Source organism: Chionomys nivalis, chromosome 23 (genome assembly GCF_950005125.1).
Source record: "Chionomys nivalis chromosome 23, mChiNiv1.1, whole genome shotgun sequence".
Classification (NCBI taxonomy): Eukaryota; Metazoa; Chordata; class Mammalia; order Rodentia; family Cricetidae; genus Chionomys; species Chionomys nivalis.
Genome location: NC_080108.1, coordinates 43228985 through 43241725, shown reverse-complemented (window position 1 = coordinate 43241725; position 12741 = coordinate 43228985). Strand labels below are relative to the sequence as shown.

The 12741-nt window shown below is 42.1% G+C and overlaps 1 protein-coding gene across 1 annotated transcript in view; it reads left to right on the top strand.

The window, feature by feature from the left end:
* Positions 1 to 12741, top strand: part of LOC130865093 (E3 ubiquitin-protein ligase HERC2-like) — a 136155-nt gene that overhangs the window by 79660 nt on the left and 43754 nt on the right. Inside the window, 10 exon segments of the mRNA XM_057755970.1 lie at positions 894 to 1084; positions 1900 to 2005; positions 2095 to 2107; positions 2109 to 2184; positions 6645 to 6820; positions 8004 to 8115; positions 11329 to 11409; position 11460; positions 11508 to 11651; positions 12725 to 12739. Of these exon segments, the coding sequence (XP_057611953.1) occupies positions 894 to 1084; positions 1900 to 2005; positions 2095 to 2107; positions 2109 to 2184; positions 6645 to 6820; positions 8004 to 8115; positions 11329 to 11409; position 11460; positions 11508 to 11651; positions 12725 to 12739 (915 nt within the window).

Below are 12741 nucleotides of genomic sequence, written 5' to 3'. Positions count from 1 at the left end.
TTGTCTGTACTTCCTGCTGGGATTTCAAATGCAGCTCGGCTCCTGGAGCTGCTCACAACCCTCTTGGACCTTTCTGATAGCAATAAAGGGAGCTGTCAGATCCAGGCCGCGTCTCCTCTGCACACTTCCATTTATCCCTAGCCTTCTTTAGTTGCTGGCCTTAATTATTTTCTATTTCATTATTTCGGTACTTTCAAACAGAGGTTTGTTTACTTTTTTTTTCTTTTGTCTTATTCTTTTTATTTTTGGTTTTTCGAGACAGGGTTTCTCTGTGGTTTTGGAGCCTGTCCTGGAACTAGCTCTTGTAGACCAGGCTGGTCTCGAACTCACAGAGATCCGCCTGCCTCTGCCTCCCAAGTGCTGGGATTAAAGGCGCTTTTGTCTTATTCTTTTAGTTGGGAAAGGCTAACTGAATTTCAGAATTCACTATTAATGGATGTGTAAATACAAAGTTGATCTTTAGCGCTGCATTTATAAAAGTATTTTTATTATTCTTATTTTTGTAGTCAAGAGACTGATTCTGGGGCATCCTGTATACCACACACACATTCTCCCATTGAACTACTCTCTCAGATCCTAAAAGTCATTCTAATAATTTTTTTTTGTGAACTGACACAGGTTATTTGGAAATACATTGCCCTGTTATTATCTGAGAAGATTTATGTGGAATGAATTACAGCATTATACAGACCTCATTTCTCAAATTGATACAAAGTAATATTGGATAGCTTTTTGAAAGCCATTTTTGGTATTAACTAACGGCTCTTTTTAAATTTAAAGATATTTGAAACTAGCATAGTTAGAAGCGCTTTGCTGTGTAGTCCTCTGGTTTCTCAGACATGGGGGCTCTGTCCAGTCCCATAGTGTCTGTCCTCTGTCTGACCATGCAATAGGGCAGTCTGCAGTCTTCTGTGGCCGTTCCGGAAAGCAGCTGAAGCGCTGTCACAGCAGTCAGCCTGGAATGCTGCTAGACAGCTGGTCGCGGATGGTGAAGAGTCTGAATGTGTCGTCCTCTGTGAACCAGGCCTCTCGTCTCATTGATGGCAGTGAGCCCTGTTGGCAATCATCTGGATCCCAAGGGAAGGTAATGTTTGTGGGATGTGTCAGGAAACACTCTGATTTAGAAGGTGGATTTTAGACCTTTGCATTGAACTGAGAACATTTAGCTTTGCAAATACCCTCTCAGCGCTCATTTTAAATTTCAGGTCATTAAATAATTTTAAACATACAGACTAGTATATTGTGTATTATTGTTAGATTTTTAAACACTGTGAATACAGATTTTATTAAGTGACCAGTTGAGTAACCAATTATTTTATATATTTTCATATGTAAAATGTTAATTCCTATTATACTCCAGGTTACAAGTTTTTCTGGCATACAAATGAGTTTTGGGGATTTCACTAACACTGTTTGTACCTTGTGTGCCAGCAGGGCAGATGTGATGGGAAGGGAAACGTTTTCTGTGACCCAGTCTAGATCCTGGTCAGAAGTCTGTAAATGTACCATTTATGTGACTTGGAGTGAGACTGCTCAAATCAGCAAGTGGTGGGAAGGGATGTTCTTTCTTCCAGAGTAGGGGTGAATCGTCACACTACATTTTACATTTAAAACTCAGGTTCAGGCTTCAGTGATATTGTTTTATATTACTTTGTTTATTGGTGTGTGTGTGCGTGCGTGTGTGTGTGTGTGTGTGTGTACGCACGTGGAGGTCAGAGCTCGTGGTTTTCTACCATGTAGATTCCTTGGGGTTGAATGCAGATCATCAGGCTTAGCAGCAAGAGCCTTTGTCTTCAGAGCCATCATGCTAGCGCCTAGTGAAGACTCTTTAGCAGCTAAATATAACTTAAATTTCGGTAACTGAGCATCTATTTTTTTTTCTTCCCCCTTTAACAAAAGCATTGGATTCGTTTGGAGATTTTCCCAGATGTTCTTGTTCATAGATTAAAAATGATAGTAGATCCTGCAGACAGCAGCTACATGCCATCCCTGGTCGTGGTGTCAGGTAATTGAATTCGTTTCCTCTAAAAGAAGCCTCTCCTAACGTTTAATAAAGATTGCTTGTTTGATTTCTTTACCTTTCTTTCCCCCCAGGTGGAAGTTCCTTATAACCTAATTGAACTAAAGACTATTAATATCAACCAAACTGACACCACCATGCCCCTGCTGAATGACTGTGCCGAGGTGAGTTGAGTTGTAGTGACCTGTTTCTTTCTGTGTGATTGTGTGTAGCCCATGGATGGCAGCTATGTGTTCGCACTTAGATGAGTTTTTTTCTTCTTAAATGATTTACATTCCTTAATACCTTATTTTATACAATTACCTCTGGGAAAGAAACAAAACCAACTTCACTTTTCCCTATTTTTGGTAATAAGCATATGTTCATATTCCTAGTGCTCTCTAAAAAAAGCTTTGATTGGAGTTTTTCTTTCTCCCTCCCTCCCTCCCTCCCTCCCTCCCTCCCTCCCTCCCTCCCTCCCTCCCTCCCTCTTTCCCTCCTTTCTTTTCTCTCTCCCTTCCTCCCCCCCCTCTCTTTTTTCTTTTTGGTTTTGGATTGGTTTTGGTTTTTCTAGACAGGGTTCTCTGTATAGCCCTGGTTGTCCTAAAACTGGATCTGTAGACCAGGCTGACCTCAAACATACAGAGATCTACCTGCCTGCCTCTGCCTCCAGAGTGCTGGAATTAAAGGCATGTGTGACCACCGTCCCTGGCTGAAGTTGCTCTTTACATCCATACATATTTGTCAACACCTAATATCTTTTCCTTAAGGTAGATTTTCTGACAATATTTGTGATATTGAAATTGCTGCTTTGTTGATGTGCCTTTGCTTCAACTGCTGAACCTGTGAAGTAATAATAAAATATCTTGCAGAAAGAATCTGGGTTTGTTGTGTCTCTTGAAAAGTCCGTCTGACAGATTTTCTGTACACATGTAGGACGGTTGTGCCCTCTGCACATGGTCTCTTTGCTGTGTGAGACTTTAGCTTCTAGTCATTCTGCTTCTTAGCTCTGGGGCTCTTAGCTCTACTGTTGGTGTTCTGTGTAGAAAGTTCTCATGTATAGCTATACCAAGTGTTTTCTGTGCATTTCCCTTTAGCCATTTCAGTGTTTCCAGTTGCTCTCCTGTTCACTTTAAGTTGCATGTAGGGTGAGAGATAAAGATCTCATTCTTCTACAGGTGGGCATCTAGCTGTGCCAATCCTCTGTTTACTAAGTTTTTTTTTGGTGTTTGTTTTTGACATCATTTCTTGAAAAATAGCGGTGTGCATTCATTTCTGAGTTCTCCATTTTGTTCTGTTTGTCAGCGTGTTTGTTTTTGTACCAGGACCATGTGGCTTTTGTCACTGTAGCGTTCAGTAGAATAATTTGAGGTTGTATATTATGATGCATCTGGCAGTGTTCTTTCTGCATAGAATTACTTTGACTACCCAGTTTGTTTTTATATTTCCATATGAGTTTAAGATTTATTTCTACTTCAGTTAATACATCATTGCAGTTTTGAAAAAGCTTATATTGAACCTGTTAATTATTCTTGGTGACAGAGCTGTCTTTATGACATTAGCTCTGCCAAGACAGGAGCCTGGGCGTGTTTTAGTCACCTAGTGTTGTCTTCAGCGTTTGTATACTTACCTTCTGCTGAGAGTTCATTCCTAGATTCTTTCTCTCCCTCTTTTAAGAAAATATGGTATACAGGATTTTTTCTTTTGAGTTCCTTTCTCAGCAAGTTTACTATTGTTGTATAAATAAAAGCTATTACTATTTGTGTTATCATTTTGTATACTGCATTTACCAGGTCTTCTAGTTTCCTATTAGACTCACTGTGTCTTAAGTATAGAGTCTTGCCATCTGCACACTAATATTTCCAGTTTTTAATCCCTTTTTATTTCTTTCTTGTTGCTATAGCTGAGATGATGAACATCATATTTTATAAGAATGGAGGAAGCAGGTTCTCTTGTCTTGTTCCAATTGTAGAGGAGATGTCAGTTTTCCCCATTTAGTACGGTGTTGACTCTAAGTTTGCCGTATCTAATAGCCAATATTACTATATTGGGGTCTGTTCCATTTATTCCTAATTTCTTCAGGGACTTTTATCTTTAGTTCAACTCTGTAAATTGCCTTCTCTGTATTTATTGAGATGACGATGTGGTTTCTGTTTTTAAATCTATTAATATGTTATATTATGTTGATTGATTTGCATATATTGAACCAACCTTTCATCTCTGGAAGGAAACCACTTTGATCAAGGCATATAATCTTATTAATGTGATTTTGACTTTAGTTTACAAAGGTGTTTTTATATCTGTTGATAAATTAATCATGGTTCCTTTGGTTTGATATCAAGGTGATAGTGATTTAGTAAGATAAAATTGATACTATACCTTCCTTTTTTGTTTTGTGAAATGTTCATAAATGCTGATGGGTGTCAGATTTCCTTTACATATTTGTTATTATTCATCAGTAAACTCATCCAGTTCTGGGCTTTTCATTGTGAAGGGTTACTTATGTACTGCTTCCACTCTTTTAAAGTTATGAATTTGTTTATATTGTTAACATCCTGTAGATTTAATTCCTGTAGGTCATATGCACTTAGAAATTTTATCTCTTGATTTCCAAACTTGGAACACACATTTTCAAAGTATTCTCTAATGATCTTGTGGGCTTCATTGGTGCCTGTTTTAGTAATTTCTTTTTCAGGTTATCCCATGGGTGATGGAACATTGTACCCTTGTTGTAGGAGCTTGACATTTTCCTTCCCCATTTCTTCAGTGAGTCACTGTTCATTTAAAATGTATTGTTTAGTCTTAAAGTATTTGTGTGTTTTCTAAGGGTCACTGTGGGGTGGGTTTTTCCCATCGCATTCAGGGATTATTTCTGCTCTCTGTCTGCCTGTAACATCAATTTTTAGAGAATGGCAGGATACCTGTTAAATCCACTTTCTCAGTATTTTATAGAATTTGGAGCCCAAAATTCTGGGTATTAAATACTTACCTATAAATTTTTACTTAAAAAATTAAATAATTGTGTCCTCTTGAATTGTTCTCTTTATTAGCATATAGTGACCCTCTGTGCTTTATCACACCTATCCTATCATCCATCCATGTATCTATCTATCTATCTATCTATCTATCTATCTATCTATCTATCTATCCATCCATCCATCCATCCATCCATCCATCCATCCATCCATCCATCCATCCATCGTGTGTGTGGGTTTGGGTTTGGGTTGATAGATTTCTCACTTTTATTTCATATGAATTCAGCCATGTGGGTTGTCTTCACTTGGGTTTATATTCAGGGGGAAACTGGCTGCAGTAACATTTCTGATGTTTGGACAGTAGTACTAGTATTAGCTGCAGGAGTGAGTTCTGTGTCCCTTACTTGTCCCTATAAGATTTGGAGACAGGGACACTAGCCTCCTGGTTGGGGGGAATGTTGCAAACTCACAGGGATTAAGAGTATCAGTATTTTAAGTAGTCAGTGAAGGAACTATGGAGAAAAATAGAGTAAGAAGGAAAGTATGTGGGTTAGAGGTTTAAAAAAAGCAGTAGAAAACAATGTATATTAGATTTAGAGAAATGAGACATGGATCTAAGAGCCTTTTCCAACATGATATAAACCACAGCATATTAATCGACTACTTAAGGTACAAAAGTATGAATATGGAAGAATTAAATTCTTAAAATGAAAAAAGATGTATGTGTATAAAATAGGTTGCTAAAATCAAAAGATTACTGATAAAAGGCCATACTGGATAAAAGAGAAGAGGTACTGTGTTCTCAGGAGTGCTTCTGGACCCTGGGAGGGGAGAGTCTGTCCCTGTGTTGTGTGCATCAGGGTCTGCCACCAACTCCATGGAGCCCCTGTACCTCCTCCTTGCTGTGACCTGGCTGGGGCTGTCACAGATCTTAGCTTTGTACCTGCGCCTGTGCTTCTGCCCCTCTACACCGTCTAGCTTGGTGTTTTTTGGTGCTTCCGGCCAGATGCTGTACCATGCTCCGGGTTTTACAGCTCCTTCCCTGGGTCTGATTCACTTGTTGTGTGTGATTTCTCAACTCCACAATCCCTACTCTTTTGCCGGTCAGGCACAGACTTGGCTCAGTCTCTGGCATTCTTTATACTTCTCCACTGCCTGGCTGTGAGATTACCTGTTACTTCTCCAGGCAGTGGTGGGGAAGGAGGATTTTAAGTGTTGGAAGCGTTCAGTTTCAGGTTCTTCCACCTCTTTCTAGGGTGTAATTTCCTGAGGTCTAGTTAGCTTGATGTTCTGACTCCAGTTTGAATTTCCAGCAGCTCACACTTGTCTGTCCTGGTAGCTCTCATGCTTTCCCTGGGAGCTAGGAGTCCCTTCAGGGCACTTGCTGGCAAGATTCAGCCCTGACCATGCTCCTTGGTGTGGTCAGATGAACTAACTGGCTTCTTTGGGGGCAGGAAATGAAATCCCACTCTGTCTTCTTCCTGTTTTCTGTAGTTCTTTATGTTATTTCTCCATTTTATTCTTTGATTTCTCCTTTTATCTTGGCCTTCTTCTACCCAGACTGGTGAAATCACAGATGTAGTTTGTAACCTGCAATCTTCCCAGAATGTCAATGTCAGTGTCTGTCTTCTGAGTCTGAGGCGTCTGTAACTTGTCATTTTCTCATCCAGTATCACAGGTACATTGAGATCACAATAAAGCAGTGCAGGAGCTCAGGGATCGATTGCAAAATTCACGGTCTCATCCTGCTGGGACGCATCCGGGCTGAGGAGGAGGATTTGGCAGCGGTTCCTTTTCTGGCTTCAGATAACGAGGAGGAGGAGGATGACAAAGGCAGCACTGGGAGGTGAGAGCTTCTTCCTCTGGGACTGGCTGCCTTCTGTCCCATCCCCAGTTTGTGAATCGTGCCTACTAGGATGCTTAGTCGAGTTGTCAAAAATAATTATCTTGCAAGAAAATAAAATATAAAAAATGCACATTTCAAAAAAAATGACCATTAGAGAGAAGATTGGGGAAAAAAAGCTTACTTTTGTTTTTAATCTGAAACATTCTGTTCCTGTTTTGGTTTAAATCCCTGTAGCTTCCTTTTGTTTTCTGTGCTAGATCATGATTTTCGGTAGACATGGTACGGCACATTCTATTGCTAGCTATTTTACTGTTAACTTAAATGTTTTAGCTTTTCTTTATTATGGTAAAATACATTAAGCCTGATTTTCCACTTCTGCAGTTTTAAGCTTACAGCCGGGTGGCATTACGGACATGGACGTTGTTACACTGCTGACTCTGGGCTGCTCGAGGCTCTTGTGTATAATTCTTGTTACCTGACTCTGTAGGTGGGGATGCCTGCTGCTGGGGCTGCCATTCTGTGCGTGTGTGTGCAGCAGCTTCTGTGGGTCCGTCCTGTGGTGGACGGTGACACTGGACAGACTCTCCTGCATCAGCGTGGTGTTGGAGCTGGGAAGAAAGGGGTTGTGTGGGACTGCAGTGGAACATTGCCCCGGACAGGAAACCTCAGTGTTATGAAACAGGGTGTGTCAGGGTGACAAAGATTCTTCCATTATGTGTTAATTCCATGACGTGTGTAACAAGGACTACTTTAGGCTTCCTTTGGAGTCCTGACAGAAACATTGTGCTGATCACTTTCCTCACAGTTGAGCTTTTGCAGATGGGTTAGTGCATGTGGGGTTGTTCAGACAAACGTGCAAAACACATTTCAGTGTCTCCAACACTGCTCCTGCCATGCTGGCTTCCTAGTAGGGCCAGAGCCTTCCATAGGCGGTGGACGCAACTCAGGTGACCAAACGCATTTTGCTGTAAGTGACTTTCAGTGATGTAAGGAGACAGAGAGCAGCTCCATCTGTACTGCTGCTCAACACATGCTCTTGTCATCAGTGCCACAGCTCTGGAGCACTTGCCTGTATACAGACTGGTGGTTTCATGTGCTAAAGCAAGTCTTTGAGAAGGACTCCTTACTTGGAGGAGCTCTTTATGTTTTAAATGCTTTGTTTCTACCTTTGTTTCCTGTCTAGTCTCATTAGAAAGAAGACTGCCGGGTTGGAGTCAGCTGCTACAATAAGAACCAAAGTGTTTGTGTGGGGCCTGAATGACAAGGACCAGCTGGGTGGGCTCAAAGGCTCTAAGGTACCTACCCCGTTCCCTGTGCCTGACGGCAGTGCTTGCGGCTTCTGTCTGAGGCTCAGCAAGGCAGGCTCTTTAACCCTCTTTCTAGATGTGGGTTCTGAGTTCAGACTGTGAGCTGCTTCTCTCCTTTATATACAGTTGTATGGAAAGAATGCTTTGTGAGCACAGAGAAATGGGACAGTAGATCTGTGTACACTTGTCATTGTGGAGTGGCTGTGGGTAGAGACCCCCTCCCCCCTCCACTCATTGACACACTCATTTTTTTTAAAACGGTTTATTTATTTATTATGTATACAGTATTCTTAGTATTCTGCATGTATGCCTCCAGGCCAGAAGAGGGCACCAGATCTCACTACAGATGGTTGTGAGCCACCATGTGGTTGCTGGGAATTGAACTCAGGACCTTTGGAAGAGCAAGCAGCGCTCTTAACCACTGACTGAGTCATCTCTCCAGCCCTCACTCATTCATTTTTGTATCCTGATCATGGTTTCCCCTTCTTCCCCCTTTTACCCATTCATTCGTTCACTTATCATTCATTCATTTATTCATTCATTCACTTATCATCCATTCATTCATTTTTACATCCTGATCATGGTTTCCCCTCACTCCTCTCCACCCAGTCCTTCCTTTCACTGTTGATTAATCCTGAGACTGCTGGGCAGTGGTGCTACACGCCTTTAATCCCAGCACTCAGGAGGTAGAGGCAGGTGAATCTCCGTGAGTTCCAGACCAGCCTGGTCTACAGAGCGAGTTCCAGGACAGGCTCCAAAGGTTTTCTGTGTCTTGAAAAAACAAACATTTGCTTCTATGCTTATACTTGATTTCACAAATAATTGAGTTAAAGGCTAATTTTTGAAGTGCTTACTCACAAAAAAGGTGACATTTTCCAAATAAAAAAATAGAGTAACTCTAACAAATAATGCATCTGAATTAGGACTGAATTAATTGTACATTGTATCTTGTTTGATGAGGTCCAAAAAACCCAACTTACTCTAATTTTTAGTATTGGGGGACAACTTCACCTGATGAGATCTGTTCTTTTTAGTCTCTGTGGTGACAACATCAGTCATGTGCCTCTGTCACTGGTATTCTAGGAAGCAGAGACTGCTGGAACTCACTTACTTGAACTAATTTATATTGTTATTTAGGCAGCCTTAGATGTCATTTATGTCCTGAGGTCACAGATCCCCATTTTGCAGTGGTTAGGTATAGGTATAGGTATATTGATGGTTAGGTATAGGTCAGGTATAGGTATATTGATGGTTAGGTATAGGTCAGGTATAGGTATATTGATGGTTAGGTATAGGTCAGGTATAGGTATATTGATGGTTAGGTATAGGCCAGGTATAGGTATGTTGATGGTTAGGTATAGGTCAGGTATAGGTATGTTGATGGTTAGGTATAGGTCAGGTATAGGTATGTTGATGGTTAGGTATAGGTCAGGTATAGGTATATTGATGGTTAGGTATAGGTCAGGTATAGGTATATTGATGGTTAGGTATAGGTCAGGTATAGGTATGTTGATGGTTAGGTATAGGTCTTATCTGGACTAGAGCCTTTTTTACCTCACACTTCCAGGTTATAGTCCAGTCCATTCATGATGCAAAACAAATCACCATATAATAATACAGGGTTTCTTAGGCAGGATTTTTAATTTTAACCACATCTATCACAGTGAAAAGCAGAAACATGTAATTTCCTTCCTTCCTTCCTTCCTTCCTTCCTTCCTTCCTTCCTTCCTTCCTCCCTCCCTCCCTCCCTCCCTCCCTCCCTCCCTCCCTCCCTTCCTTCCTTCCCGCCCTGGATGGCCTGGCACTAAGCCTGCAGTCTGGGCTGCTCTATACTCACAGAGATCCTCATCTGCCTCTGCTTACCAGACTTTGAGATAAAGGATGTGCCACACCATGCCCAGTTAGCACAGTTTCTTATGTATGTGAGTCACAGTCAGAGTGAGCAAGGCTGTGACAGAACACCTCAAAGAAGCACTCCCATGAAGACAGGTGTGCTTCGGTCCACATTTCGAGAGGAACACAATCTGTCATGGTGGCAGCAGCTTACTTACTGCATCTGAGCAGATCAGGAAACAGAAGACTACAAGCAGTCTGTGGTGCTGTAACCCTCCAGGCCAACCCCCAAGTATCTCATTTCTTCCACCTAACTCCCCCTTGTTGTAGAGTCTCCAGTTCTCCAGAATAGACCACGATTGGAGAGTAAATGTTCAAACACATGAACTGGTGGGGCATGTTGTCCTCAGGTCACGGCATGCTTATTTCTTCTTAGACCTTTCAGTACAAAAATGTTCACAGGTACCAAGGTAGACAGGTTTAGAGTTGTGACTTCTCTTGTCCTCATTTCAGACTCCAAGTGTTGTCCACAACTGGCTGCTCTTTGTATGTTTTCATGCATATGGCAGTTCCTTAGGCACCATGTGCTTTCATTAGTCCCAAACTCATTGCTTGGGCTAGGTTGGCTGACCAGCAAACTCCAAAGGATCTAGCCACCTTTCTTTCCCAACAATGAGTAAGCACAGGACAGCTGCCTTTCTTCTCCAGCATTGAGAGTATAAGCACCGAACAGCACCACAACTGGAGGTTTCTCTCCTGCCTGCCAGTTCGAGGCTTAATATTAATTATAAAAGTTCGACCAATGGCTTAGGCTTTTACTAGCTAGCTCTTACATTTAAATTAACCATTTCCATTGATCTGTGTATCTCCACGTGCCCCACGGCTTACTGGTAATGCTCTGGCATCTTACTCTTCCAGACTCTGCCTTCCCGCCTGTTCAGTTTGGCTATCCCGTCTATCTGTATTCTTCCCTGCCATAGGCCAAAGCAGCTTTATTCATCAACCAATAAAGGCAACATATATTCGCAGCATACAGAAGGACATTCCCCATCACACCACACTTGGTTCTTTTATTGAACTCTGGATTGGACTCAAATCCTCATCCTTGCATGGCGAACCCTTGACTGAATCTTCTCCCCAGCCCCTGATCTAATTGTGTTTCTGTACTGTAGACCCACTATAAGTAAATCTAATTGTATTCTTTCATCTCTAAAACACTTTAGTTTGTACTTCTAAGAGCTAAGAACTCTTGTGGTTAAGGTAATCACAGACTGACAGCAATTCTGTATATCATCTGTTAAGATCACTTAGGGGTGAAAAAGTATAAACATTCTCTTTTTCTTCCTTTGCTTTAAAAAATCCTTCCAGATCAAGGTTCCTTCATTCTCTGAGACTCTGTCTGCTCTGAATGTGGTTCAGGTGGCTGGTGGATCTAAGAGTTTGTTTGCAGTTATGATGATTTTAGTATTGGTAAATTATGTTGAACACACATTAAACAGTGTGGCCTTTATGTTGTGAGAGCTGAGACTTCTGACTGCTCCTTGCAGTGACTGTGGAAGGGAAGGTGTACTCCTGTGGAGAAGCCACAAACGGCCGGCTGGGGCTGGCTATGTCCAGCGGGACGGTCCCTATTCCTCGGCAGATCACAGCCCTCAGCAGCTACGTGGTCAAAAAGGTAGCGGTCCACTCAGGTACGAGCCCAGCACCAGTGCACAGGGGCCTGATGTGCCTCTTGCTTTGCAAGTGTTTCAAGCCCTTCAGGAACTCTCTGAAGTATCCTTGTGTTCTTTTTTAAGTTTTAGTTAACTAGTCTGAAGAAAGAGGTAGATGATGTGACTCAATCTAAGATTAGTTATTAGTACTTAATAAAGCTTTTTGGAAGCCATCATTGTTGGCATTTCAGGTGTGTGTTGTACCTCTCAGAGGATTTGTGCTCAGTCCTGGAGCGCTTGTGTCTGTCAGGCCCTGCACTTTTTAGCTATGAAACTGTAAAGTTCTGTCACTTAAATAGGGTATCTTACTATGAAAACTCAGTGGCTCCCATGAAATTTCCCAGAGCATCAATGAATTCTCAGTGTGAGAAAAGTGGTTTTCAAGCAAGTTCACTGCTGCCCCTCAGCTTCCGCTTTGGCATTACTGAAATGTTCTGAACACCGTGCCAGGTCCCGAGGGATGGAGCCAACTCTGGATACTAAACTCAATTCACACTTGTACTGGTTAGGATTCCAGAGGACCTATGTGCGAAACAAGGACTTACTCTTCTCCCCTGTTAAGCTCCTGGTAGGGTCTGAGCCCATCTGTAAGGCATCTGCCTGTGAAGAGCACTGGCCCTTCTGGCCTGTTGCTGTGGGAAGGTGGCTGTAATACTCTAGCCTGTGCAGCCCTTCTCTAGAGCTGGACTTGTTGTTGCCCCTGATAGTATATGGAGTTGTCTGTTGCTGAGTCCCTGCTGCCGGGAGCCCCGTCTGCTCTGCCTTGGAGCTCAGTAGTTTGTAGATCCCTCCCTGACTATGCAGCCAGAGCTCACGCCTGTAACGTGAGGCAGAGCGCTGGGATGGGAGAGTGTCGGGGAATAAAAGTTCATTTATTTTACATATATGTCACCCAGAAAGCTTTCTGTGATAACTGTGGTGATGGTTCTGTTATTCATTTAGCTAACACATACACATCGAGCACGTGCCGCCATATGCCAGGCAGAGTAGGTAGCACACGGTGAACTCTTTAGACATTACGTGTTGACAACCTTCCCCTGTGTATGTTGCAGGTGGCCGGCACGCTACA